The sequence below is a fragment of the Rattus norvegicus genome, chromosome 1 (assembly GCF_036323735.1).
Source record: "Rattus norvegicus strain BN/NHsdMcwi chromosome 1, GRCr8, whole genome shotgun sequence".
Lineage (NCBI taxonomy): Eukaryota > Metazoa > Chordata > Mammalia > Rodentia > Muridae > Rattus > Rattus norvegicus.
In genome coordinates this window covers 87868679-87896454 of record NC_086019.1, presented here as the reverse complement: position 1 = coordinate 87896454, position 27776 = coordinate 87868679, and the positions used below count along the sequence as shown (strand labels likewise).

The following is a 27776-nucleotide window of genomic DNA, read 5'->3' as shown; positions in this document are numbered from 1 at the left end:
ACTTTGTTTGCATCTACAGGATCTGGCATTTCCATGAGGTCTACAAAGGCTCATTTCAAGTTGGAAAGTTAGCAGCCAACATGCTTGGCACGGTGACCTTTAAGCAGATGCTCCCTGAAGGGAAAGGATGGGACAGGGACACTGGAGGACCAGCAGGGGGAGTGCTGACACCTCGCTCTTGCAGCGTGGGGAGGACTGGGGTCAGGAGCAGGGCAAGTCAGGGGGAGTGGCCTGAGGAAAGGGCGGGTAGGGGAACAAGAGCTGATTGGCTGGCACTGCGAGCGCGGGAACAGGAGCACGTGTTAGAGCTGCGGCCGGTGCCCTGCCCCGGGTGCGCGTGCGCAAGGGCCACTCGCTGCACTGCCCTTTTCCAACGCCTCCTCTACTCGTGCCTGGCACCGCGTGGCGGGAACGTGGAGGGGCGTGGCCTCGCCTCAGGCGCTCTGGTGACTTCGCGCGACAGCCTCGCGCCCTGCCATTCTTCGCTCGGCCCGCGCCTGGGGAGGAACGCGGTCTGCATCCCTAGGACCCTCGCGAGCCCCGCAAGGCGCGGGAGCCGCTGCCGCTGCCAGAACCCTTCGGAGTCCTTCGGACTGTCGAAGCGTGAGCCCAGTGCCAAAGCAGAAGTCGAGACTTAACGCCATTTTGCAAATCCTGAGGCGAGTGCTGGTGACCAACGGGTCTGGGGCGCTGGACGCCACGGCTCTAGCTGACTTGAGGTGACAGAGAGATGGTGTGGAGACGGGAGTCGTTTGAGTCGCACCCTGCGACTCCTAGGGAGCTCCTAGGGAGCTTTAGAATGGATGGAGCAGGGCCACAGAGCTCCAGAGAGGTTTGAGGGAATCCAGGCTGGGCTTCTGGAAAGTTCTGAGTGGCGTTGGAGACGTGCGGTCTCCGGTTCGAGGCTCGGGCTTTTGGAAGCTAAAGGCGGGAGATGTGGAAATCTTAGTTTGGGGTTCCAGAGTTAATGTTCAGAGGGTCAGAGGTCTAATTTGACAGGGTTGGGGCTTTTTAGTATCAGTGGAGACCACTGAGGCAGGAGTAGATTCCGGGGTGAGGTACGGTTTGGGTCTTTGAGGATTTTATCTCCGGTTGTGGTGGCGCATGCCGGGAGGATTTGCTGAAGAATTAATTTTAAAGCCTTCCTACTCATTGCGTATAGATGTCACTTTAGGGTTCCAGATCTCAGTGGGATGCATGCGTGAGATCTAAGTTTTCTAAGGAGATCACAATGTGAAGATCTGAGGGACAGACAAGAGTTTTGAGATATTTATTGTAGGACATGAAGTACATTTTTAAAAATTATTTTTTCACTTTAAATTCCAGTATCAACCCTCCTCTCCTTCCAGTCCTCACCCCTCTGGTAGTCTTCCCCCATTCCCTTCATCTTCTCCTTTGAGAAGGGGGAGCTCCTCTTGAATATCCCCTCCCCCATATATTTTAGGAGGGGTGAGGTGGTGTTTTTTGTTTGTTTATTTGTACCCTGGATACTAGGATTTGGGCTTTTCAGTGTTAAGATTTGTGGTCTGAGCTGTCTGTGGTAATTCACACATACAATCTTTTGTGAGTTGGAGTCCAGACTGGACTATAGAAACCCGAGCTAGTATAAGGCAAGACCGTGTGGGGGTTAGGGCGGTAGTTTGTGGTTTGTGATTTTGGTATTAGGAGTAGAATCCTATTTGAGGGTCAATAGTCAACATTTTGCACATCCGGTACTTTAGTATTAGATTTTCAGGATGTATATATAGGTTTAGGAAGCTCCTTTTGGGGATTTGGTCTTCACTTTGTATTTTGTTTGTTTGTTTATTGGTGGCATAGTTTTTTTGTTTGTTTGTTTTTGTCTGATTGTTTTTGTATTTTGAGATGGGGTTTCATTATGTAGCCCTGGCTGGCCAGGAACTCACAGAAATTGGCTGCCTCTGCTTCCATAGTCCTGAAATTAAAGGCATGGGCCACTAATCCTGGTTGGATTTCTTTGTTTCTTTGTTTCTTTCTTTGTTTGTTTGTTTCTCTCTTTCTTTCTTCTTTTTTTAAGTTATTTTATATGTGAGTGTTTTGCCTGAATATATGTATGTGTACTACATGCATGGAGTTTCTGGAGTAGATGAAAAAAGGGCATCAATTCCCTGCAACTTGAGTTAGAGCCAGTTGTGAGCCACCATGTGAGTGCTAGGAATAAAGTCCAAGTTCCCTGGGAAAGCAGCTAGTGCTTTTAACCTAGAGCCATCTCTCCAGCTCTCACTTCAGACTTTTTAAAGAAAGATTTATTTTATGTGGATTGGTATTTTGCCTACATGTATGTTTGTGAAGGTGCCAGATTTTGTGGAATTGTAGCTACAGACTGTTGTGAGCTGTGATATGGGTGCTGGGAATTGAACCTGGAATCTCTGGAAGAGCAGCCAGTACTTTTAATTGCTAAGCCATCTTTTTTATTTGTTTGTTTGTTTTTAAGACAGGATTTCTCTATGTTATGTAACCTTGGCTGTCTTAATACTCACTCTGTAGACCACGATAGCCTTGAATTCAGAGTTCTACCTGCCTTTGCCTCTGGAGTGCTGGAATTAAAGGCATGAGCTACCATGCCCGGTTCTCACTCGGTATTTCTTTTATTTGTTGATTTATTTTATGTATGTGAGCACACTGTAGCTGTACTCAGACACATCAGAAGGGGGCATCAGATCTCATTACAGATGGTTGTGATCCACTATGTGGTTACTAGAAATTGAACTCAGAACCTCTGGAAGAGCAGTCAGTGTCCTTAACTGTTGGAATCTCTTCAGCCCTCACATGGAATATTTAAAGTCAGTTTCCATCTAGTAATATCATCATCTAGTTGGGTGTGGGGACACAACTCTTTAATTCCAGCACTGGAGAGGCAGGACCAGGTGAATCTCTGTGAGTTCAAGTGCAGCCTGATCTACATAGTGAATTCTAGGACAGCCAGAGCTATACAGAGAGACCCTGTCTCACACACCCCCATATCCCTTTTCTTTTCTTTTTTTTTTTTTTTTGGTTCTTTTTTTCGGAGCTGGGGACCGAACCCAGGGCCTTGTGCTTCCTAGGCAAGCACTCTACCGCTGAGCTAAATCCCCAGCCCCCATATCCCTTTTCTAGAGGTCTCACCCCACACTTTTCAAACTAGACAGTCTGTTTTTCAGCCTTTGGCATCCAGTTGATATCTGAATCCCGAGATCAATGTCTGGAAACTTGCTGATTTTGATCGAAATTCAAGGAGCTCGAATTTACCATTTGAGATTTGTGATTTTCTTTTTAGAGTTTAGGGTTTTAATTTAGGTTCCTGAACCCATAGTTATGTCCTATTTTAGGAACTCTAGGTGCTTTTTAAAATGTACCATGTGGGTGGGGAAGGTCATAAATTTTTTGGCTAGTTCACTTTGGAGTCCCAAGGGTCACTAATAATTCTTTTCCCCCTTTGCAGATGTTGGGTTCCGACAAATTCTCGCGTTTCTCTGATCAGCTCAGAGCTAGTTCTCCGAGTTCTACTGACAGGTAATTGTATTCTAGTTTCAGTAAAGCACCAGCCACTCAAAACAATAGTAACAAGATGTTACTAAACACTGTTTCCAGACTGTTTGTTTAGTTCTTCGATTGTATCTAATGACCATTACAGCCATCCGGAAGGAAGTGGGTGGAAATATTCCTGTCAGTTCCAGAGAAGGTTCTGAGGTGATTTCAGGCTCTAATATGCTTTGTTGGTTTGTTGGTTTGTTTGTTTGAGTGCTGGGTATGAACCCAGTGCCTCCTGATGTTCAACTGCTGAGGAACTCTTTTATCCCTATACTGCATTCACATCACCCATTCTGACCTTTTTCTTTATTTTTTAGTTTTATGTGTGTCCATGTTTTGTTTGACTGTATGTCTGTGCATGCACCAAGTTCATGCAGTGCCTGAGGAGGCCAGAAGAGGGCACCAGATCCTCCTGGAATTGGAGCTACAAAGCGTGAACCACCTTTGGGTGCTGGGATTGCAACCTGGATCCTCTGTAAGAGCAGCAAGTGTTCTTAATGGCTGAGCCATCTCTCTAGCCCCTCTAATTCTGAGGTTTCTAAATGTGCTTTCTTCCGTTCTTTCATTTACAGTGTGTATTCATTCATCTTTGGGACGCCAATTGTTAGGAATCATCGGTATTGGGGGCAAGGGATATTGAAATGATATTGAAATGGCCTTCAGGGACACATGCATGATGGGCAACCCTCTACCGTTGAGCTATATCCTCAGCTCTAGGAATCTGCAAGGGGGGATTCATACAGCAGATTGAGGATTGGATTGGACTCCCTCTCCATCCATTCAGTTTGGACAAACTTAAAACATTCAAAGTTCATCTTACTATCTTCCCCTTAATGGATGTCCGTATACCCCTCCTTATCCATTTATTAACATTGCAATTTAAGCATCTCCTTTGCTGTGGTCCTCTGTGCGGGTACTGCACTCAGAAGGAACATCATGAAGAAAATGAAAATTCATGTGTCCTGCAGCCTATTGCTCCTTAGAACCTTTGTGATCTACAGTTCAGTCTCTTGTTTCCCCCTTTCTAGATGAGGAAACTTTATAATAGTAGGCTCTTGGTTTCTATGGGTAGAAACCTAACTAAAACTAACTTATGCTAATAAGGCACTTGTTGGATCATTTAAACAAAAATTCAGGGATATCAGGGCATGGCTTGGTCCCAGGCAGGCAAGGGTTGAAGTGGTATTGCTGCCCTGACTTATCTTATCTCCCTTATCAAACAGACTCCTCAGAGAGGGCAAGATGACTCACAGCCACTCAGGTCCATCTGCTGCCTGCTTGATCATCCCACAGAGCCTTTTTTTTTTTTCAGTTTTCTCAAGATAAGGTTTTGCTCCATTCTGGGTTGGCTTTAGACTCATGCAACCCCCCTGCCACAGACATACTTTCAAGTGCTGGGATTGCAGGGGCAAACAAACCATGCAAGTAGGTAAATACATGGGATCAGGAAGATAGTTCAGTGGGCAAAGTGCTTGTCATTCAAAGCACTGGTGTAGGAGTTTAATCCCCAACCAGCAGGAAGAAGCAGGCATTCATACTATATGTCTGTAATCCCAGCACGAGATGAGGGTGGAGACAGGAGGAGTCTTAGGCCTTACCGGCCAGTCAAAGTCAATCTAGCTAAATCAATGAGCTCCAGGCTGAGAAAGAAACTTTCTTAAAACATAGATGGAGAGTGGTTCAGGAGGACCTCAGGCCTCTACACACTCTTGCATTTACACACAAACATAAGTAATAACAGGGCCAAACAAAGTTTTGGGGAATTTATTTATTATAGTTATCTGTTGTATGCAGTATTAAGAATTGAACACAGAGATCTGTGTGTGCTAGGCAAGCACTAGTTTTTCTTTAAAAATAAAATCCCAGGGCTGAAAAGATAGCTCAGTGGTTAGGAGTGCCCTCTGTTCTTGCAGAGGACCCAGGTTCAGTGGCTTAAAACCATCATAACTCTAGTTCTAAGGGACTCCACTCCTACTTCTGACCTCTGAGAGCACCAGCTATGCACATACATGCATGCAGGAAAAACATACGTATATATAAAAATAAATAAAATGTAATACTTTTTAAAAAGAATAATATCTGCGCTAGGTATAGCGATATACAACTTTAACTCCAGCACTCAGGAGCTAGAGGCAGGTGGATCTCTGAGTTCAAGTCCAGACTGGTCTACACAGTGAGTTCCAGGGCAGTCAGACTACCCAGAGAAACTTTGTCTCAAAAATAGATAGTTCTTGTTCTTGCTCTTCTCTTGCTCTCTTACCCTCTGCCCCTCTGTCCCCTCTCTCCTCATTCCCCTCCCCCTCTCTCTCCATGTCCTCATGGCCAGCCTCCTCTACTCCTTTACACAGGCCTCTCTATTCCTTTATTCCCCCCCTCTCTCTGCCTTTTTCTGTCTCTACTACCCCTCAACTCCCCTCCTCCCCATTCCCTAAATAAACTCTATTCGGTACTGAAAAAGATAGATGGATGGATGGATGGATGGATAGATAGATAGATAGATAGATAGATAGATAGATAGATAGATAGATAGATAGTTGAAGTTCAAGGCTAGCTTCATACATAGAGAAACCCAAAGCCAACCTGGGTTATCTATATGAGACCCTGTCTTTAAAAAAAGAAAATAGTTCAGGGTTAGCTAGGATGATAGTGATGATCCTGAACTCACCAGCAGTCTCAGCTACTGGAGAGGCAGAGGCTAGATCATGTGAGCCCAGGAATTGGAGGCCAGCCTAGGTAGCACAGTGTGTCCAATGGCAACACCCCTCAAAAACTGTATTCAGTGAAGAGGTAACTTGGAATCTAGTTTATGACACTTTTCTCGGCATTCGTCCATTCAGATGTGAGTGGTTTCCGTATGCACAAACATTTTGAAGAGGTAAACTAAGGATGCTGTCTGCTGCAGGAAGCCCATTAAATTCTTTCCATGGGTCTTTTTTAAAAATTGTTTTTATTAGATATATTTCTTTACTTACATTTCAAATGTTATTCCCCTTCCCGGTTTCCTGTCCATAAGCCACCATCCTCTCTCCTCTCCCTCCCCGATACGGGTATTCCCCCCAAACATCCCCCTTACTGCCCCCCCATATTCCCCTGCACTGGGGGGTCCAACCTTGGCAGGACCAAGGGCTTCCCCTTCCACTGGTGCCCCAACAAGGCTATTCTCTGCTACATATGCAGTTGGAGCCCTGGGTCAGTCCATGTATAGTCTTTGGGTAGTGGTTTAGTCCCTGGAAGCTCTGGTTGGTTGGCATTGTTGTTCTTATGGGGTTGCAAGCTCCTTCAACTCTTTCAATCCTTCCTCTAATTCCCCCCAAGGGGGTCGTGTTCTCAGTTCGGTGGTTTGCTGCTAGCACTGACCTCTGTATTGGACATGCTCTGGGTGTGTCTCTCAGGAGAGATCTATATCCGGTCCCTTTCAGCATGCGTTTTTTTTAGCTTCATCAATCTTCTCTAGTTTGGTGGATATATATATATAGGCCACATGTGGGTCAGGCTCTGAATGCCCATTCCTTGGGCCGCTGCTCTAAACTTTGCTTCCATATCCCCTCCTATGGATATTTTTCCCCCACATTTTGGTCATCCTTCTTCTTGAGCTTCCTGTGGTCCATGGATTGCATCTTGGGTAAGGGTCTTTTTTTTTTAAAGATTTATTTCTTTTTTATTTGTATGAGTTCATTGTAACTCTTAGCCTCTAGACTAGGTTCTGTCTAGATTTAGATCCTGAGGAAAGACTTCATTGGTTAGACTGTAGTTCTAGGTAACAAGTCACTCATTTTTTAGGCCAAAGCCTGCTACAGACGTCAAAGCATCTATAACCAAGGAACGCCTCTCCTTTACCTTCACTAGCACCGACCTGATGGCTGTCTGACTTGTACACTCATCCTCAGCAGGCCTAGGTTTAAAATGTCAGCGATGGGGTAGGTGGTAGCTAGATCAGTACAGTTCTTGATGTGCAAGGTTGAGGACCTGAGATTGGATCTCCAGTACCTCCAAGATACAAACAAATGCTGGGGAGATGGAGCTAGGATCCTTGAGGTTAGGCCAGCCAGTTTAACTGTATATGTGAGTTTTCAGTTCAGTGAGAGACCCTGTCTCAACAACTAACCTGGAGATTGACTGAGGAGGACACCTGATGTCAACTTCTAGCACATGCTGCATGCATATGTGCGTGGGTGCTTGTGTATGTGTCTGTATATGTACACCTGTCTGTATATGCACACACACACACACACACACACACACACACACACACACACACTCAGAATATAAAGAGCTAAATGATAAGTTTAATGCTCTGCTTTCTTCATCACGAAGCTTTTATTAAACAAGTGACCCCACATTTTTATTTGTCGTGTCTCCTCAAACATTATTTAGCTCATGGTGGTCCTAGATGCTCTATGTTTTCACTGTGGTTGAGGACCTTGTCTCCAACTATACCCTCAGCTGCTGAAGAACTGCTTGTTCTTTATGCTCTTGTCCACAACTCCAACCACAGACTGGATTCTTGCTAGCTAATTGCTGAATGTGGGGGTGAGAAAGATGCTTCCAGCATTTGCTTACTTATTCTATGGCAAGGGAGGGTGGATATGGCATTATGTGTGCCGGAGTCAGTCCTTTCCTACTTACTATGTAGGTTCCAGAGATTGAACTCAGGTCATCAGGCTGCCCACAAGTACCTTCACACAGTGGCCATTTTCAAACTCTTGTTTGCTCCCAACCCCATTATTGTCCCTTTCCTTTTTTATATAAGAAAAATATTTTTAAAGATTTATTTATTTATTTATTTATTTATTTCATATATGTGAGTACACTGTCACTAATCTTTAGATACACCAGACGAGGGCATCGGGTCCACATTACAGATGGTTGTGAACCACCATATGGTTGCTGAGAATTGAACTCAGGACCTCTGGAGGAGCAGTCAGTGCCCTTAACTGCTGAGCTATCTCTCCAGCCCTCCTTTTCTTTTCTTTTTCTTTTTTTCTTCAGTGTTTGGAATCCTCAGGCAGGCTGGGCAAGTACTCTAGTGAGTCTTAGCCTCTCACTGCTGAATGCTTTGGGTTTTTTTCTGGGGTGGGGCAGATATTTTTTGAGACGGGGTCTCATGTCGCCCAGCTAGCTGCAAAATCCCTGTGTAATTTAGGATGGCTAAACCAATCCTCCTGCCACCACCTCCCAAACGCTGGGACTAAAAGACCTGCCACCATGCCCAGTCCTCACTGGTGAGTTATAGGACCACTGAGTCACACTCCCAGTCCAGAGAGATTCTTCTAAAAATCTGGAGTTTGGTTAGGAAAATGGGCGTGCCTCCCACACAGAATCTCATCTCCTCAGAGTCAGGGACTGGAGAAACTCTTCCTTCCATGTGAGGCACCAGGCCCAGGGGCCAGGCGGGGAGACACTGGTGCATCACTGCTGAGTGGAGCTAAACCTGCACCTGCAATGGAAGGGTTGTTTTGGTGTGGACAGGGTAGGCCATTTTGGGGGAAGTAGGGTACGAGAGCTAGCAACTGAAAGCCCTGAGGAGGATTGGCGGTAATGCAGGTCTAGGTCACTCACAGGAACCATGGAAGCAATGGGGTGGTGTGTAATGTGGGAGAGGACGTCCTCATCTTTATGGTTCCACCAGGTGGGGTAAGGGTGGAGTTGTACATGTTCTATTGTGTGTATCTCATGAATTATGCATTCGGCTATCACAAATCAACTTTTGAGAGGTCTTTAGCAAGCACACCCTGACTTTCCAGAGTGCCACAGCCCATTGGATACAGTGAGAGACTACGGGGCATCAGTCTCACCTGCCGTGTGTAGTGATGCTCAGTGAGTATGGAAAAGTCAGGAAAGGTGGGATACTATGAGCCACACAGAGACTTTAAACTTGGCCTTCCCAAGATTACAGTGCACACTTGTAATCCCAGTCCTTGGAAGACTAAACCAGGAGGATTGCTGAGTTTGAGTCCCTCTTGGGCTACATAGCAAGATCCCATCTCAAAAAGAAAAAAGAAAATTGCTTCACCCCAATGGTATGACCTTCAAGGTGTGAAACAAGGGGGCAGCAAGATCAGATTTATGTTTCAGGAAAGCTGCTGCCTCAGAGAACATGGATGCAGGAGGCCAGGTGGGAGGCTGAGAGCCTTGGAAGGGGGTGAAGACAGCCATGCAGGGATTATGGATTTAAGAAAAGCTGGAGGGGGGTTGGGAATTTAGCTCAGTGGTAGAGCACTTGCCTAGCAAGCGCAAGGCCCTGGGTTCGGTCCCCAGCTCCGAAAAAAAGAAAAAAAAAAAAGCTGGAGGGAGGTGGGAGATGGGCAAGATTTGGGGACTCATTGGTCCAAGGAAAATAGGGTTATAGGTTCTGATGATGCCTGAGACCCTGTCTTGCCTGTTCCAGAATCGAGGTAGAGGATGGTCTTGACATGAGACTGAAGGTTTGGGGCAGGTGGTACACCTTAAAAGGTAGATGTGGTGGCTCATGCCTGTAAACTTAGCATTCGAGAGGCTGAGGCAGTATGATCACCTTGTCTCCAAAGAAACTCGGTGTAATTCTAGATGTCTTAACCAAAATTGGCTCTTATCCCCAAACAGGAAGGATAAGAAAAACCACACGAACAAACTTCGAGAACTGGCCATGATGATCCCTGTGACCATGAAGACCAGAAACAAGAAGTACACCAAGGTGAGGGGACTGAAGAAGAGGAGTCAGGTGGGAGGCAGGGTGTCAGAGCGGTGAGTGGGGGCCTCTCCCAGGAAATACACACAGACCTCTCAGTGACGGACTTGAAAATAGGAGTAGTCATGATGCTCTGAACAGGAATTTCTGGGAGCCCATGATCCCATGAGAATAGTTTTTTAGAAGACAAGTTCCTTACCCAGGGTCAGCAAGTGCTTTACCACTGACCTACACCCACAGCCCTGTGCGATTCTTCCAGGATAAGAGGTGGGGTGGGTAGAGCAGAGGCTGGAGATTCTTCAGTCAGAACTTGTTACAAAAGCATTGGTACCTGAGCTCCCATCCCAGAACCCACAGAAAGCCATGTGTCATGAGGTAGGTGTCTTAGTACACACTTGTAATGGTTAGCCAATCTAGCCTAAATTTGCCAGTGAGCTCAGTGTACACTGAAAGAACCTGTTTTAAAACCAAAACAAACCCACGATTTGTTTTGTCTCCAAACCCCTTAGGAATGATGCTGACCTCTACATGTATGTGCACACCCACATGAGCTTGCACATACACACAGGAAAGAGGCAAAGGGAACTGGGGGTGGAAAAAGTAGAGGCAGAGGTCACTCAGCAGAGCTGGAGCCCTCACAGCTGCAACCTGACACTCTTCTGTCTTGTTCAGCGCGGGGTTTCTCGGTTATTAAAAACAGCAAAGATTACTCCTACTCCCAAGTGATACTACAAGACAGAAGTGATGCCCTGCATGTAGTTTAACAACAGTGCTCTTGCCCGGCCTGTGCATGGCTCTAGAGGAAAGATAAAAAGGTGTAAGGGGAAGGCAAAAAGTGTGGCCTTGGGGCTGGGGATTTAGCTCAGTGGTAGAGCGCTTACCTAGGAAGCGCAAGGCCCTGGGTTCGGTCCCCAGCTCCGGAAAAAAAAAAAAAAAAAAAAAGAACCAAAAAAAAGTGTGGCCTAGTGGTACATGCACTTCGTTCTAGCATTTGGGAAGCTGAGGCAGGAGAATTGAAATGCAAAGCCTGTCTAGGCTACAGAGTGAGTTTAAAACAGCATGGGCAAAAGCCTTGTTTCAAACTAAAAATGTAAACAGAGGACTGGGGATGGTAGCTCAGTGGTAGTGCCCTTGCCTTAGATACACAAGACCCTGGTTTCAGAGAGACAGACAGCCTCTCTCTCCCTCTCCCCCGCCGCCCCATCAGGAGAGAGCACCTTATCTTTTCCTTTGACATCTTTCAAAGGTCTCACACTCCTTGAAGACCATCAGGAAGGTCTATTCTACTCTGTTCTCATATGGTCTTCTCCACCGTTGACCCTATCGCCTCCATCTTGCTTACAAACATCATGATGATTACCTCGGGTTCATGTAGATAAGTAATCTCTCCACCTCTAGGTCCTTAGCTCAGTGACATCTGTAAAGTTCCCTTCCAAATAAGGCAGCCTATTCATAGACATGGGACTAGGATGTGGCTGCCTTTGGAACTGGGATGCTGACTATGGGGAAATTTTTCATGTCCTCAAGCATTTGTATATTTGGTATGCATAGGTGATGTCATAGGATTCTGGGAAGCCAGAGAAGAGAAGGACACAGTTCCTGCCCTCAAGGGATGAGTCTAGCATTTCATTACTACAAGATGTCCACCTCCTTTGGAATTATCTTTAGGCCTGTCTAGGGAGGCAGAATCTCTGAGGCAGGCAGATCTCTGAGTTCAAGACCAGCCTGGTCTAGAGTGAGTTTCAGGACAGGATTATATAATAGACCTGTCTCAAACAAATGAAAAAGAAAAATAATTGCTTTTGTTTTTGAGACAGGGTTTCTCTGTGTAGCCCTGGCTGTCCTGGAACTCAGAGAGATCTGTTTCCTTCTGCCTCCTACTGCTGGGATTAAAGGTGTGCATCTCCACATCTAGCAACATGCTCGCTTAAAAAATTATATCTGTCTATTTTATGTGTTTAAATGTTTGCCTGAATGCACACATGTACACCGTGTGCATGCCTGGTGTCTGTAAGGTCAGAAGAGGGTGTCGGATCCAGGGAGTTATGAGCCCCATGTCAGTTCTGGGAACTGTTCTTACCTGCTGGACTGACTGAGCCTTGGAGATGCTCACCTTTCAGTTTAAGAAATTCATGAGGGCTGGAGAGATGACTCAGCGGTTAAGAGCACTGACTGCTCTTCCAGAGGTCCTGAGTTCAATTCCCAGCAACCACATGGTGGCTCACAACCATCTGTAATGGGATCTGATGCCCTTTTCTGGTGTGTCTGAAGATAGCTACAGTGTACTCACTACACAAAATAAATACATAAACATTAAAAAAAAAGAAATTCATGAAGAAGGCTGGGTGTGACAATGTATACCTTTAATCCCAACAGTCAAAGGCAGAGGCAGGTGGATCTCTTTGAGTTCAAAGCTAGCCTGGTCTACAGAGACAGCCAGAGCTACATAGTGAGATCCTGTTCAAAGACAATACAACAATAAAAATCCATGCATTTTTTTTCTTTTCTTTTCTTTCTTTCTTTTTTTTTCTTTTTTTTTTTTTTTTTTTTTTTGGAGCTGGGGACCGAACCCAGGGCCTTGCGCTTGCTAGGCAAGCGCTCTACCACTGAGCCAAATCCCCAACCCAAATCCATGCATTTTTAAAAAACAGAACAAAAAGGAAGAAATTCCTGAGGGAACAGATTGTTCATAAATACCCAAGGGGAAGTGGTCTCCCACTGTCGCTCTGTGTTCAGCCTGACTGTTGACCCAAATCTCTCTGTTGCAACAGTTTTAAGTATTAGAACTTGAGATGGTCTCTGGGTTACACCTTCCAGTTATAGCTGCCAGGTCAGGTTCCTAAAGCATCAAGTCGGAGCCTTCTAGCTGGGTATGGAGCTCATGTCTGTAATTCCAGCACTTGGGAGGCTGAGGCAGGAGGATCACCAGCTACAGGCCAGCCTGAGGTACACAGTGAGACCTTTTCTCTAAACCAAACCAAACCAGTCTTCTACTTTGAAATCAGGGATGGGAATCTAACCACCTTTGCAGGAGCAATTATATGTATCTCTTCACAGCCACAGAGGCTTCATTGTAACTTTGTTCCAAGCCTGGGGTTAGACATGCCAATCTAGGAAAGACAACTGCTCAGTGCTCCTGACAGCTTTCCTTTCTTCTCTTCTGATTCCTTAAGACCCCCTTGAAGACAATCTCATTCAAACATCGACTAAGTCTTTTAAAAAACTGTGTGCTTATCTTGGGGAGGTGTCAAAAATTATTCTCTCTCAGTCTGTCTTTTGACTCTCTTTATATGGGGTTTTGGTACAGAGCCAGTATTGTTCCAGAATTTACAATTTTCCTGTGTTACCTTCCTGAGTACCGATTACAGGTGTGCTACTGTACTGTACTGTACTGTACTGGCTGATAATTTAGAATAATTTCTTTGAGTTATTTAGTGTCCATTGTCCTTGCTGGACTTTATGTCCATGAAGGCACATTGCCTGTACTGCTTCTAGCTTTGTGTCTCCAGTAGCTCAGGAAGCATTTAGTGGAGGTAGTGGTGTGGGTGATGTCAGGCACTGGCCAGGAGCACCCTGTTGGGCGCTGTGAGAAATCTTCCTTAAGCCCCTGGCCAAGCCACCTCTACATCCTCTGCCTTAGAAATACAGGAATGAGTTAGCCAAAATCACGATTCAACTGGCTCAAGGTCAAAGGGGGAGAGCAACATGGCAACAGATAACGGAAAGCAGTGTGGAAAATGTGGAGGTGGAAAGAAGTCAAGGGTGTTTCAGAGTGCTGGCATTTTGGAAGTTGACCCAGCAAGGCCCAGATAGTCAAAAGTGGAGGTGGCCGATTGGGGATTTAGCTCAGTGGTAGAGCGCTTGCCTAGGAAGCGCAAGGCCCTGGGTTCGGTCCCCAGCTCCGAAAAAAAAAAAGAACAAAAAAAAAAGGGGGGGTGGCCATGCTGAAGCTCAGAGGAGGAGTGGGCAGGTGAGGGGGCTTATGGGGAGAAGAGGAGGGCCAGATAGGGAATTAAGAATAAGCAAAAGGCCAGAGGCGAACAGTATATGCTAATAGCTGGGATCTGGAGGCCAGAGACCCTGATCTCTAGCCAACCCCATTGTGTTCGGCCTCAGTCTTCAGCTGGCTCTAGGGCAAGCTAAGGGTGAAACTGCAGAGCAGGTGAAGGAAGCTCTGCCAGAGGCTGCGCTGATGGCTCTGTGTGCAGTGGGGTTTCAGACTTCCTGGCTCTGTTCCCCAGGAGCCTCCTGGGCCCTGACCCTGGGGCAAGCCAGGGTTGCAGAATGCATCCTAGCCTGGCTTCCTACGCATGATCCTTGCCACCTCTGCCTCTGGAGGAGTGGGGATGACAGGTGGGCAATGTGCCCCACTCTCAACCCTGTCTCTGTGCAGAAGGAGATCCTGCTGCGTATCCTGCACTACATCCAGTACCTCCAGAGAAACATCGACATGACCAAGGCCTTGCTCAAGCTCCACAGCAGCAATGGCAAAGATGGATTTGTGGGTGAGCAGTTCCATCTCCAATGCCTTTAGAGCACATTTTCCTGACTGTTAGGGAAACCAATTGGCTATCTCCCCTTTCCTGGGGAAGGGAACTACATCAGAGAGGTGTACCGCAGAGAGGTGTTGTAGGAGAACCAGAGGTAACGACTCACACCCGTTACTTCAGCATTCAGAAGCTGGGGCAGGAAGACTGCATGGAGTTCAAGGTCAGCATAGGCTACACAATGATTTCCCGCCCAGTCTAACCTACAGAGCAAGACCCAGTCTCAATGAAACAAAGCAAAATACAGACACTGTGTTTCGTGGTTTGGAGGAGGAAGCCTAGAAAGTTGGCCTTCAAGGACAGCATAAGGGAGCCCTGCCAGACTGCAGAACCACCCTGAGCAAGATCATGTGGGTGTGAGGAAACGGGGGGTGTTTAGGGGCAGTCAAGCAACAGACGTGACTGGAGGAGATGCTGCACTGTGTGGGTTGATGCACACAAGCCACATCCCGATTCAGACTCTGCTGTGACCATAGCCTCTCGGACTTCAGTCCTGAAATCTGTAATTTGAGACCCCACCAGCACTTTCCTTCTGTGTATGTCATGGGAGTCAGACATGTTAATACAAACATCATGGGAGCTGTAGCACACAGCCACCCAGCACTGTAGAGTGACTGGTGTGAAACACTCAGACGGGAAGACGCTGCGGGCACAGAGTTAGAGCAGCGATGAGGTCTGTAGGCAAAACAGAGGGGTGGACATGAGACGTATTAGAAGACTCACCTGGGAGCACCTGCACGTTAATTTGTTTTTGTTTTTGTTTTTTCCTTATTTTATTTTATTTTATTTTTGAGGCAGAGTCCTACTATGTAGCCCAGACTGGTGTCAAACTTGCAGTAACTTTTCTGCCTTAGCCCCTTAAGTGCCGCCTGCCCCATCCTTTGACTTCTTAGCTGTGCAGCAGTAGACCTCAGTTTCCTCGTTGGTAAAGTCTGCCTGAAAACCTTCCCCCAACCCAGGGTAGAAAAGCCTTGTCTGGGAGGAGGAGGAGGACATTCAAGAGCAGGAATGGGGTCTGATCTGTGCCCTTTCTGCTCCCAGGGCCGGGTGTGAACCCATCTGCTGGCCAGACAGAGCAGCAACACTCCACCCCCTGCAGCTCTCAGAAGTCAGGCCTTTGGAGCAACTGTTCAAAACCTCGGAAGAAGAAGTTTACCCAAGTGTCAGGTATGTGTGGCCTCTGGAAGCACAAGGAACCGCTGTTACAGACGCTGTCACAGAGTAGTCTCCTTCTCCAGAAACACACAGGGTCAGACCCTGCCAATCTATGCCTGAGTCCGCTCCCAGGCCTTCATGGGCTTTCATTTCTTCCTCATTGGGCCGGCAGCAGTCCAGCTCCTCTCAAGGTTACAGAAACGCCTGAGCAGATGCTGCCAAGCAGTACTTACATCAGAAGCACTGACAAGGCCCAAGTAGGATGCTGCTGTCATCATTTATTTTCCTTGATCTAGGGCATAGGGAGGTGGGGGGTAGCAAGATCGGGGTGTAGAGGCTGAGAGTCCTGGCTCTATCCCAGCCTCAGCGCACCCTCACTTCCCAACCCCTCGAGGCCCTCAGTGCCCATACCTGTGAAATGGGGCTATGACCTGCCTAAGCACTGGTCTCTAGTCACAACTGTACACTGCAATGATTTGAGGTGCTTAGAAATTCCTAAGTGTGTGGCACGCACCCATTGGCCTGGTGTGACAAGTCACGCCAACTGTGTGTTCTGCAGTTAAAGCTCAGAGTTGTGTACACAGAGTTGGCTCAGTGAGCTCTATCCGAAGAGCTGGGCACACCTGGGAGCACCAGGACAAGCAGTGCTCTGGAATATGTCATCCCAGAGCAGAATAATTCCCTGCCTGAGCCAGATTCTGAGGCATTGCAGTTCCTTTATCAGGCCCCCGACTCCTGTCTCTTTTCTCTCAGAGCGCCCCGCCTGGCCCTGTAAGCCTCGACGTTCTCTAGCTCTGGACCAATCTGAAAATCCCATCGCCGTATACCCAGCCACACACCCAGGCCTAAAGGAAGAAAATGAGGAAGGTGTCACCTATCTGGGAGACCTCAGCCCTAGCACCTGCCCCACAACTGCACCGCCCGTGTCTGAAGGGGACGAACAAGGGGCCCAGCTGGTGTTCTTGGACATGGCTCAGAACATCGTTGCCTATGACATCACAAGTTGGTGCCTTTCCTTAGAAGGAAGTTCCTTTTTTTTTGCATGTATTCTTTGTCTGCTCCTCCCATGTGTGTACACAGATGTGTGTATCTGTGTTCTTTCACCAAATGGGGTGACAATGAGGTGACACTGCCTCTCACATCATGGGGCTTTCATTCCCAGCTTTCCTTTCTTGTGTCAGTCTCTGTAAGAGGGACAAGATTGGGGTTACCTTTGTATATACACCTCAAGTCTCAAATCTGTCATGAGGCAGCATATGCTTACTGGGCTTCTCTGAAGAAGCCAGACTGTCCCTTGGCCCTGTCACTGTATCAGAGGTGAGAAGGTGTTGAAATACCTCAAAAGGACAGGAGAGCAGGCAGGAGTGTAAGTCCAGGCCTCAAACTCACTCTAAGGCTGCCAGGTGCCCAGTTCCTCTCCTCCTTCATGCTTCCCTGTTCATGTACCTACTCTAGGCCAGGCCATGAACTATTGGTGCTTGTGACACAGTAGTGACTAAATTCTCATTCCAGCGATGGAATTCCCCACTTTTCCAGGGCCATCCAGACTTGCTGGGGTATTAGAATACCCTGGTCCCAGAAGAGGCATCTTGTGATTTGGGGCTAGACATGCCAGTTCACATGGCAGTGACTGGGCTAAGCCATCGGCCTAACGGTGCTGTACAGCAGTAAAGGACTTACAGGGATGGGGACAGGGCCAGGACTCTTGTGTGCCGTCATTGTTGTCATGGCATTGTTATTCCATGTTAAAGATCTGATCTGCTGGCAGCTTCTGATAGAGGTATGAGTCAATGTTGGGGTGACTCATGCACTCTAGCTTCACCCAGGCACCATGCCCGGTTCCTCTTCTTCCCCATGTCTTGGAGCCCTGGTATCTGGCCCATATTCAGGCATAGTTACCTTCCTCTGACACCCTCCTCTAGGTGATCATGCTGTAGAAGTCCAGGATGGAGAGCCCAATGCTGACATCAAAGTTCAGAGGTCCTATTTCCTCACCAGGGCACAGCCCTGTGTCAGGTAAGGAATCCCCAGGTGTCAGTGTCTGGGGCTGTATCAGCAGACTGTGAGAAATGGCTTTACATTCTCGGCCAGGGTTCCCTGAATGGCACTCTGAGCCCAGCTGCATGCTGGCTGGTGCAGGCTCCCAGAAAGGTCTGGCTTCCCAGCTTCTAAACTGGTTGTTGTCACCTGCTGCTCTTCCATGCCTCTCTTTCCCTCCCAGCATGTTCTCATCCATTGAGTTCATCTCCAATACAGACTTTGACTGATCAGTGGGACTTGAAAGCCCCTGACTCAAGGTAGAGCCCAAACCTCTTCCTTGGCATTGGAGAATGTGACCCTCTCTCACCACGAGAACCCTCTTTTGCTTTACTACCAACCTTCCACTGAACAACCTAAATGTTCCCCAGTCCCCACACAACCTGCTCTGAGCAGCGTGCTGCCCTTGTCCCTCTGCTTGGAGTGTCTGCTTCTCTGATCACTCTCTCTCTCTCCTAGTTGCCCTCTTGTCTTCCCTAGAATCTCCTGCATGGGGTCCCTTCTGCTATCAGGATCTTTTTACCAGCTCATTTTTCCACACAAGAATTGAAGCTCTTTGGGGGCAGATGCCCAGCTGATTGAATTCCCTGGAGTTCCATGCACTTAGCCATGTGAGCTCAGTCCAGGGCTCTGTGTCTTCCTCTGATTCCAATTCTTGCAGGCAGAAGCTATTCTTGTGTACTTCCAGTGAGGCAGACAAAGAAGCCCCAGACACTGACCCCTGGCTTCCTGTTTGGACCTCCGAGGATAGCCCCAATGGTGATTACAAGTCCTCTCCTTGTAGGCTTTGAGCCTTCTGAACTTTCCTCACAGAGGAATTCTATGGCAGGAAAAGCAGGAAGAAGGCAGGGGATCTGCTAAGCACAGGGATGGAAAACACTATGCCTAGCATCATTTTGCCTCTAGTTGCTTTGCCGGGCATTGCTAATCAATCCCTGCTTTCCCACGACCCAGCCACTGCAGAACCTTTTAAACACAGAGCGATGGGTCACTATGGTCAGTCTGCTGGCCCTGGCATACTGTGATGGTCTTTCCTTTTTGTTGATGTGTTGCCAGGCAATGTGCCTTTTAATTTCCTATACCACCTCAACTCCAAATGGCAGTCTTCTCTCCCCACTGTCTGACGCTATCTCTTCAAAGCTTGCTGCTGTATTGGGGGTTGACCGCATACCTGAGTGCCATGATCCTTTGCAGGGAGCCCACTGGCTTTGGGGTCTTCCCAGATCAATACCTGGCATGTGGCAAACTACCTGAATGAGATCTTAGGAGTCAGCTCTTCCCTCTTCAGCTCCCCAAGCAAAATCCTGCCGGATCATGTCCTGGAGGATGGTACCTACTTTCTGACTGAAGGTGGGCTACTGGAGTGGGAGGAGCCTCATTCATTCACCAAAAATACTTGGGCCTGAGTTGAACCCAGTGGATTCCCAGAGGGCCTAGAGGGGCCTACAGCTCCTCACAACACAGGGACTACTAGGCCATGTAGTGAGGGGGAGGCTCTAGAAAGCTGTCACTGTGCCCTCAGCTGACCTATGAGTGAGACTCGGACACAGGCTAGGAGATCCCAAAGGGGAGAAAGTGGAAAAACATGGCTGGGCTATCTGGGGTGCAGTCAGAAAGCCTAGTCCTGCCAGTGTTCTGCTCACAGGTCTTTTGGAGTCTTCACCTGCTGCCTGTGAAGTGGAGGGCCCACAAGAGCAGGTAGGCTCTGTCTTCCTGGTTTGTCTCCCTCACTGTGCACCCCACACCTTCATCTTTCCCAGAGTTACCACCTCTGTCCTCACCAGCCACCTTTGAGCTCATTGTTGCCCGTGAGGGCCCTGGGAAAGGCCTACCTAAGATCACAGCTACTCCTCAAGAAGAGTGGGGTGGGGAAAGGGGCAGGGGCAGGGGGCTGGAATGTGTGGGGTGGGGGCAGGGGACTGGGGGTGGAGGATTCTCTCACCTTCCATGGTTTACTCAGTGTCCATATGTTTGACACAGGGTTTCTTGGATCCCAGGCTGGCATCAAACTCAATCCTCCTGCCTCAGCCTTCAGAGAGAGCTTGGATTACAGGAGTGTACCAATTTACCTGGGCAAATAAGTCTCAGTTCCTTGAGCGTGGAGTTTACCCACAGTGGATAGTTGCATCTTGGACCTCATGGTGGCTCATTAAGATAGAACCCACTGGTGTCATCCAGCTTTGTTTTGGCTTCCAGCTAAGCCATAGGAGGGAGCAGGAGAGGAGAACTAGTCAGCTGGGACTGGTGCTGAGGCTGTTATGGTTGTGCAGATGGGAGGGGGCACCTGCGTCTTCCAGCTAAGGCACTCTAGTTCCAGTTTCCTCATGATGCCACAAGGCCCTTGCTTAGGACATTAGAGCCAAGGTTCCCAAGTTTCCAGGGTGTGGAGACAGACAAGGGTGTGTAACCTAAGCTGTTCTTAATGTACTGCATATCCTGTCGTCAGTGTCTTTTTCCTCCTCATCTGATCCAGGAAGCATCCTCTGGAGCCCCCACAGGCCCACCTAACTTCCAATCCTCTGTCTCACTGGACCACTGCTACCTGTCGCTGAGTGAGAATGTCAAGGTGCTGTCCAACTGTGGCTCCAGCTCAGAGTCCACAGACACAGAGTCCTTGTGGGGACAGGAGGAGGTGAGAGGGGTGGCCACCTACCCAAGGAGGACAGGGGTCTTCTCCCTTGCTCAGCTTTCTGTCTTGCAGCAGGCCAATCCTGAGGGCTTGCAGACCTCAAGTGATGAGGACAGAGACTACACATGGACACCTACCCGGGGGTCTTCTGGCCTGCTGGTAGCTAGCAAGAAGATGAAGAAGGTCCAGGCAAGCCAGGGCCCCGAGAAGCCCAAAGACAGTAGAAAAGCCTGCCCTGGCCAGGTGAAGAAAAAGTGTGTTAATGGCTTCATCATGTTCTGCAGGATGAACCGGAAGCAGTACATCCGGTGGGTGAGGGTACCCAGGTTTTTAAAGGTATAAAGGGCTTACCATCCCCATGTGCACCCCAAGACCAAGTGGCCCTACTGCTGAGCCTTCCCATCCTATGCAGCACACCCGAGTGTCACCTTGAAACACTGGAGAAAAGGAAACTAATTGGCCTTTGTCACCTTCAAGAAAACTGCCATCGGGGTTGGGGATTTAGCTCAGTGGTAGAGCGCTTGCCTAGCAAGCACAAGGCCCTGGGTTCGGTCCCCAGCTCCGAAAAAAAAAAAAAAAAGAAAGAAAGAAAAAAGAAAACTGCCATCAGGAGGGGTTGCATTTGGGCTGAATCAGTCCTGCCTCTCTTGAGCTGTCAGCCCCTGCATGCTAGGCCACGTTGGTAGCAGGTTGTCCTCAGGAGGTTGGGGCTCAATCCTGCCACAAGCCCTAGAAGTCTCATTTCTGTGGGGTTGACTTAGGTCAGGTGCCAGTGCTGGAGCTGTCACTGTGGGATGAGTGCCAGCAACAAGAGCTGGTCCTTTCACTGGAAGAACATGTTGGGGGTGGAGCCTGTGAAGTGGTGGCTGTAGGTCATTTATGCTTTGGGGGATATATGTGTATCTCCCTTGCATCAGTGTAGAGTGTAACAGGGTACAGGAAAGCTGGTGGGAGAGAAACAATAGCTAAGAACCATGGTGTGGCCATTGTGACCTCCTCCTTCTTGTACCAGAGCCTGTCCTGGAACTGCATCCACAGCTGCCACCAAGGATCTGGCTCAACTGTGGCGAGGGATGACTATGGAAGAAAAGAAACCATACTGGTGAGAAGTACCTTCTAGAAGGCATGGGAAGACTCTGGGCCCCAACCTGTGACCCCCATCCCTCACTCAGAACCTCATGACTTTGCTAACAGGTTGGGGCTTTGCTGGGCTGAGAACCTGTGAAACTCCTTTTTCTTTGTATATGTGTGGTGCACGCACATGCATGCAGAGGCCAGAATGGGGCATCGGATGTCTTCCTTTTGCTTTTTGCCTCATTGTCTTGAGGCAAGGCCTCCCATGAACTGGGAAACTGGCCTTTACAGCCAGATGGCTGGACAGTGAGTTCTTGGGATCCACCTGCCTTTGCTCCCAGTGCTTCGAAGGCAGGTGCACACAGTCAGGCACAGTTCTTTCCATGGGTACTGGTGACTCAAACTCACAGCTCAGAGCACATGTTCTTATTCACTGGGTATCTCCCAGGCCCTGGGTCACAGGTTGGTCACAACTTGGGGGGGGTTACAGGTAGAGTGCCACCTGCAGTTGGTAAGAGTGAGTTTTCCTGGGTCTTGGACCTGCTGCCTCCATTTCTGCTTTGTCACACGAGCATCTCAGTTATTTTCCTATTACTTGGCCTCTTCTATCTCATCTTACTCATCCTTCCCAAATTTTGACCCCTCCATCAATATCAAGGGCTCACCCTTGCTCCTTTCCAGACTAGCCAAACCCTCACAGCTGTGTGCTGAGGGTCTGGCAGGGCCCAATCTACAGTATTAGCCCCTGGAGGCCCAAAGGAGAAACTGGCCCCAATGGGACCAAAGAGAGTTCTGGTTCCCTCAAGTCCAGGATTGGTCACCTCTGGGGGCAGAGAACTAGTTGGGGAACCTAGGAGCCCAGCATGAGGAACCTCAATCTGTCCCCAGCACTAAGGCACGCAGGTTCAGCCGGCAGCACAACCGAATTGTGAAGCAGGAAAGCTCCAGCAGTGAGGACGACGATGGGGAGACCCCCAAACCCTTCTATCAGCTGCTGGCTGAGAAGGCCCAAGTGTCTTTGGGCCTCACCTCACTGCCCACCCCTCACTGCGAGTAAGAGGCAGTCCCTGCTGGGCTCTGCCACCTACTTAGTTCCCAGGTCCTCTAACATTTGTCTCCCCTGAGCTTCAGGCCCTGCTATGGCTCCCCTTCCCAGCCCCCCAGCTTCAGCACTAGAGAGGAAATGTATTGACTGACCCAAGGCTCTGTGTTCTGCCTGTGCACAGCCCTACCCAATAGCCCCCCTACATCTGTTCTTATAGGGTGGGGGCCCTAGATGAAATGCAGAGCTCCCCTCTGCCCCAGAACCACATGGCCTCACCTCACAGCGTCCTTCCCTGCTCTATGTAAAATGAAGTGAAACCCCTTTTACCAACAGGGGAGAAGGAATGTTGTGTCCAGGATCTCTTGGCCATGGTGTGCTTTCCACATCAAATCCAGAAGCCGTTTGCTTCTTCACTTTGAAAACCCCCCAGAGCCTACAGGTCTGAACTTAAACCCTTTACCTCAGTAATCCAGTCTTGAGACATAGTGACCCATGTTTATAATTCCAACATTCAGGAAGCTAAAGCAGGAAGATGGGATCTGAGACCAACCTGGGCTATATAGAACATGATTCCCATCTCAAGAAAAACAAGCCACAGCCTCTGGCTGGGCTTTGTCCCCAGTTCTCTCCTGGGTGGGTTGTTTGTCGGGTGACTCTTACCCTCAATAGCTCTGTTGTCTGTTAACTTGACTTTAATTGAAATGGAGGAGGCATAACATGTCCTAGAAAAATAAAGATTTACAATACAAACTAGACAAAGGGGTCAGGATTGCCCCAGGGGACAGGGAAATCTTTGGTCTGGGGCTGGATCCTGGGGCTCAAGTCCAGGGAAGCAGGGGAAAGGCCTGTGCACCCACCAGACCCTCAACAGGAAGGGCTGTCTCTGGGCAACCCTGGTCTCTCAGGAAATTTTGGGAATGGGGTATCAGTGGGGCCATCAATAGTGTTATACTGAGGGTGCTGGCTGGAAATCAGCCACTTGGCAGAGCCTTCTCTTACTAGTACTAGGTAGAGGAGGGCACAGCCCAAGTCAAGGCCCCTAGAGCCCACACACATTGGGCAGGCAGAGCAAGGAGAGGACTAGAACAAGATCTGTCATCAGGAGAGGGACAGTGCCCTGACCTGTGGTGGTCTCTCTGGCTCCTCCAATGCTTGTAGCTCATCCAGGTAGGAGGGCGTAGTGTGGGACTTCAGACTGCAGCCACTTTACTGAGGGTTCCTCCTGTCTTAGCACCTTGACACCATTGTCAGGAGAAGTGGTTAAATCCAGGCAGTTACAGTTCCAAGGGCTCCTCCACAGGCACGGACTGCAGCTGGGTCAGGACCTTGGCCTCAGCTTCTAGGCCCTCGTCAACCTCAGTCCCTGCTGTGGCCCCCAGGAGCAGCCCCTGGTGGTCAGGGTCTGGTAGCCTCAGCACAGTATGGGTGGCCTGTGTCCCCAGCCCCTCTACTCCTGTGCTCAGTTCCAGCCCTGCTGGCCAAACTGGCACAGCCGCAGGTGACAGCATCAGACCTTCAGGTAGGGGTGCTGAGAAGCTGGAAAGCAGGCCAGAGGAGTCTGGGGAGAAAGGCAGGCTGGTGGCAGAGGTGACAGCAGGAGCAGGTGGCAGTGGCTGAGTAGAGACTGGCCCCAGAGTGTGACCCTCTGGGAGGGTGGGGCTGGGGCCCACTGGGAGGGCTCCTTCAGGCACTGTGATAGCTGGCTCTTGCTTCAGGGGCAGGGCTAGACTGGGAGCAGGAGGCAGGACCTGGGAGACGAGCATGCGGGTGGGGAAGGTGGCCGTGAGGAGGATCCTGCCCTGCTGCACAGCTACCCCAGTGACAATGGGGCTGCCAGACACAGGGTTGGCCAGGAGCAAGTTTCCTGTGGAGAAAAAAGGTGGAGTGGAAGATGCTGGGTGACAGGCAGGGGTGCCAGTAGGCTTAACCCCAAGACATATGCCAGGGTGAGACGACTGCTCCCCAAGCCCACTCAGACCCCAAGAAAAAAAGGGTACCTGGAGTAGCGGATGAGGGAAGTTGCAGCGCAGTCACTCCCACACTAGAGTTTATCAGGTGCACATTGGTAGGCCCTGCTGTAGCTGCCACCTTCACAGGACTGCCTGGTCCAGCTGCTAACAGCTGGAGAGGTCCCACAGCCTGAGGCAGGGTTACCACCTGAGAGGTGGGCACCACCTGGGGCAAGTTCAGCAGTGGGGAGGTGGGGCTCAGGCCTGTTGGGTACCCAGAAGAAGGGGAGAGTGGTACAACCTGAGGAGCAGCCACAGAGGGCACAGCTCCGGGGGTCAAAGGGAAGGTGGAGGCAGGTGGGGGGCCTGGGACTACTTGGGGCAGGGTTCCTGGGATTTCCTCTCCAGGAGTAGTTCCATGAACCCCTTTGGCCTCAGGGGCCTCAGACTGAGCCTCATCCAGTCGAACCTCTCCTGTCTGAGGGTCCAGGACCAGGGAAGTCTTGGTCTCACTGACCCCTTGGGGACTGGGCTGTGGTTGAGGGGTACCCCCTCCCCCTGTGAGTAGCAGAGGCCCCAAGCTGGAGCCCTCTCCTAGGGTCAAGCTATTGATGATGACTGGGCTGCCATTGAGGAGCACTGCTGGGGGACTGCTGGCTGCCAGGAAGCTCCCGTTCACTAGGATAGAAGAGGAGGCAGGGCATGTGGCAGAAGGGGTGGCCCCTGCCAGGAAGATGGAACTCTGGGTGGGAGCCTCAGCAGCCACGGAGGCCACACCCCTCTCCAGGTCCTCCGGACTGCGGCTGGACTCATCCTCCGTAGTGGGGTTCCCGTCAGACTCGCTGGAAGGAGAAAGGGTTAAAAGTCTTTTTAGGCTTGAAGGCTTTATCACCCTTGAGGCATAGGCAACCCAAGCTCCCGTTAGCTACTTTAGCCCTTCAGAGAACTCAGGGCCCCTACAAGCTCCGCTGGGGTTGACAGCACGGCAGGAATGCTAAGCTGGAGGAAAGCTTTCCCGTCGCCTTGGCCTGCAGCCGCGCACCCAGGCTGCCCCAAGTCCCCTGGGTGGGCAGGCGCGTGGCTGCCTAGTGAGGCAGCAGCTTTTACTCCAGTTCTTCCCCCCGGCGTCAGAGACCAGAGCTAGAGGCCTGGCGCGGAGGTGGGAGGGGAAGGGCTTGGGTTACAGGGAAACCGGAGCCGGAGGAGGTTCACGTTTCACAACAAAGACAAGCGACAGACCACGCTGTTTGGGTTGGAGGGGGCGTGGGGGTGGGTGTAAGTAATGATCACCGAGGGGCCAGATTGCAGAGCCCCAAAAAGCGGGTCTTTACCCCGGGTGCCTTAGACAAAGGCCCCCTTCCCCTTACGACCGCCCCATCCAGGGATGCCTCACTTTTCCTACTGCTCCCCTTTCCCCCACTCCTGGCACTGCAGTCTCAGCATAGTCTCAGCTGCAAAAACCTCTGCCGTGGGGCAGTGATGCCCAGAGAACCCAGGGTGTGCCTAGTCTCTCTCAGCGCTCAGCCCATGCACTCGCCGACGCCAAGGAGGGGTGTGAAGGGTCACTCGCGCAGACTCCAGCAGCCACCTTGGATGAGGGCCGGTCCCCCTCACCTTTTGCAGGGCGCTCCACCGCCGGTCCCAGTACGGTCGCGCTGTCGCCGGTTCTTGAACCAGTTGCTGACCTGTGTAAGTGAGAGGCCGGTGAGCGTGGCCAGGCGGCGCTTCTCGTCTGGCGTGGGATAGCGGTTGCCGCGGTAGCAGGCCTTGAGCGCTGCTCGCGAGCGCTCCTTGAAGCAATAGACCGTCTCCTCGCCATCCCAGATGGTCTTGGGCAGAGGGAACTTCTTGCGCAGCCGGTATTTGTCCACCGCGCCCAGCGCACGGCCACGGGCCCGCTCGGCCTCGTGGTAGCGCGCGCGCAGGTAGAGGTCCTGCAGGAAGGCGTGGTGGGCGGCGGGGAAAGGGCGGCTCTCAAGGAGCTGGTAGAGCTCGGCATATTCACCCCGCTGGAAGGCCACTAGGGCCCGCGCGCGCAGCACCGGATCGCTGCCACGTAGACGCTCGGCCGGGGGCAGCGCGCCCAGGAAGCGGCTCAAGCGGCCGGCGTGGCCCGCCTGCAGCAGCGCCTCGCACACGCATGCCACCTGCTCGGGCGAGAAGCGAAGGCCAGTGGGCGCCTCGGTCCCGGTCTCGCGTGGAGACCCTGGGCCGCTCGGGGACCCAGAATCCGCCGCCGCCCCCTCTCCCGCCCCGGCCGCCGCCGCCTCCCCCTCGGCTGCCTGAAGAGTCTGCAGAAGCTGGCGCGCTTCTTCCTCCTCTTCCTCGGTCGCCGCCGCCGCCTCCCCCTGAGCCGCCGGCCCCGCGCTCGGCTCGGCAGGCGAGGTAGCCATGTTTGGCAACTTTGGGAAGTTCCTCCCTCCTCTGCCGCCTCCCGCGGGCTTCCCCAGCCCCCTCCCCCGCCCAGCCCTCCTCGCCTCCTCCTGTCCCCTCGCGGTCTTCTGGCCCCTTCCCAAAGACTAGACCCAGCTCTACACTGGGGTCTGTCCCTGTCCGTGTGTGTCCGCCCCCCTCCCCGGCTGTCGGGATTCTTTGTTTTTCCCTCCGTTTCTGGCCACGCTTTCGGCCTCCCCCCCGGGTGTGCCTCTGACTGAGGGCCTCAGTTTCTCTATCAGAGCAACGGAGAAGGTAATGGGCCTTCCAGGGGTGTTAAGGGCGCGAAGCTCTTCGATCTCCCAGGTCCCTTGAAGGCCCCCTCCCTTTCCATCTCCGCGCCTTGCTCCGCCTCTCGGAATTCCCGGCCCCGCGGGTAGGCGGTGGATCTAGCTGGGAGGAGGGGCGGGGAAACTCGCTCGAAAGTTTGCAGCAACTTTTCTGGGGCGTCTGTCCTAGAAGCGGATGCGCGTGGCTTGCGCAGGCGCAGTGGGAAGGTGGCGGCAGGCTGCCGGCCCAACCCCCTACTTTTCCAAGCTTGAGTTGCACAGCTGGGTCACAGCTGGGGGGGAGGGTGGGGGGCGGCGGTGTCTCTGGTGGCTTGTTGCTCCTCTCCTACTGGCTAGATGCCTAAGCTCCACCCTTCAGCCTGATTCGTGCTCTTTGCCTCCCGCTAGCTCCCAGTCAAGCCATTGGTTATCTCTATTGGACT

At 50.5% G+C, this 27776-nt stretch overlaps 2 protein-coding genes across 8 annotated transcripts; one reads left to right on the top strand and one right to left on the bottom strand.

The window, feature by feature from the left end:
• The first annotated feature begins 362 nt into the window (after positions 1-362).
• On the top strand, positions 363-23435 carry Meiosin (meiosis initiator). 6 transcript variants are annotated; one of them, XM_063277543.1, is made up of 13 exons: positions 364-3510; positions 10111-10201; positions 14589-14700; positions 15784-15909; positions 16651-16899; positions 17820-17913; positions 18596-18693; positions 19129-19284; positions 19580-19632; positions 20408-20566; positions 20639-20871; positions 21576-21665; positions 22526-23435. In XM_063277543.1, the coding sequence occupies exons 1-13, from the start codon at positions 3440-3442 to the stop codon at positions 22692-22694; spliced, it is 1701 nt and encodes a 566-aa protein (XP_063133613.1). In that variant the 5' UTR covers positions 364-3439; the 3' UTR covers positions 22695-23435. The 6 variants fall into 6 exon arrangements, with proteins under 6 accessions (XP_063133600.1, XP_063133613.1, XP_063133616.1 ...); XM_063277546.1 differs by having other exon boundaries at positions 366-3510; positions 18623-18693; positions 20636-20871; XM_063277536.1 differs by having other exon boundaries at positions 366-3510; positions 20636-20871.
• On the bottom strand, positions 22526-27596 carry Six5 (SIX homeobox 5). Of its 2 annotated transcripts, XR_350160.5 has the most exons (4): positions 26246-27596; positions 24680-25473; positions 23805-24546; positions 23357-23404 (listed from the first exon to the last, which is right to left on the bottom strand). XR_350160.5 is itself a non-coding variant. In NM_001372077.1 (3 exons), exons 1-3 carry the CDS (start codon positions 27022-27024, stop codon positions 23957-23959), a joined length of 2163 nt encoding a protein of 720 aa, NP_001359006.1. In that variant the 5' UTR covers positions 27025-27049; the 3' UTR covers positions 22526-23956. The 2 variants fall into 2 exon arrangements, 1 of the variants encoding a protein (NP_001359006.1); NM_001372077.1 differs by having other exon boundaries at positions 22526-24546; positions 26246-27049.
• Positions 27597-27776: the final 180 nt, after the last annotated feature.

What these genes read in the sequence shown, in the direction of transcription:
- Meiosin (XM_063277530.1), top strand. Translation starts at nt 3,440, where the DNA reads ATGTTGGGTTCCGACAAATTCTCGCGTTTCTCTGATCAGCTCAGAGCT. An exon ending in TCTCCGAGTTCTACTGACAG is followed by an intron (nt 3,511 to 10,110) that starts GTAATTGTATTC and finishes ATCCCCAAACAG; the next exon opens with GAAGGATAAGAAAAACCACA. An exon ending in GAAGAAAAGAAACCATACTG is followed by an intron (nt 21,666 to 22,525) that starts GTGAGAAGTACC and finishes ATCTGTCCCCAG; the next exon opens with CACTAAGGCACGCAGGTTCA.
- Six5 (NM_001372077.1), bottom strand. Translation starts at nt 27,024, where the DNA reads ATGGCTACCTCGCCTGCCGAGCCGAGCGCGGGGCCGGCGGCTCAGGGG. An exon ending in GGTGGAGCGCCCTGCAAAAG is followed by an intron (nt 25,474 to 26,245) that starts GTGAGGGGGACC and finishes TTCTCCTTCCAG; the next exon opens with CGAGTCTGACGGGAACCCCA. An exon ending in TCCCTCATCCGCTACTCCAG is followed by an intron (nt 24,547 to 24,679) that starts GTACCCTTTTTT and finishes TTTTCTCCACAG; the next exon opens with GAAACTTGCTCCTGGCCAAC.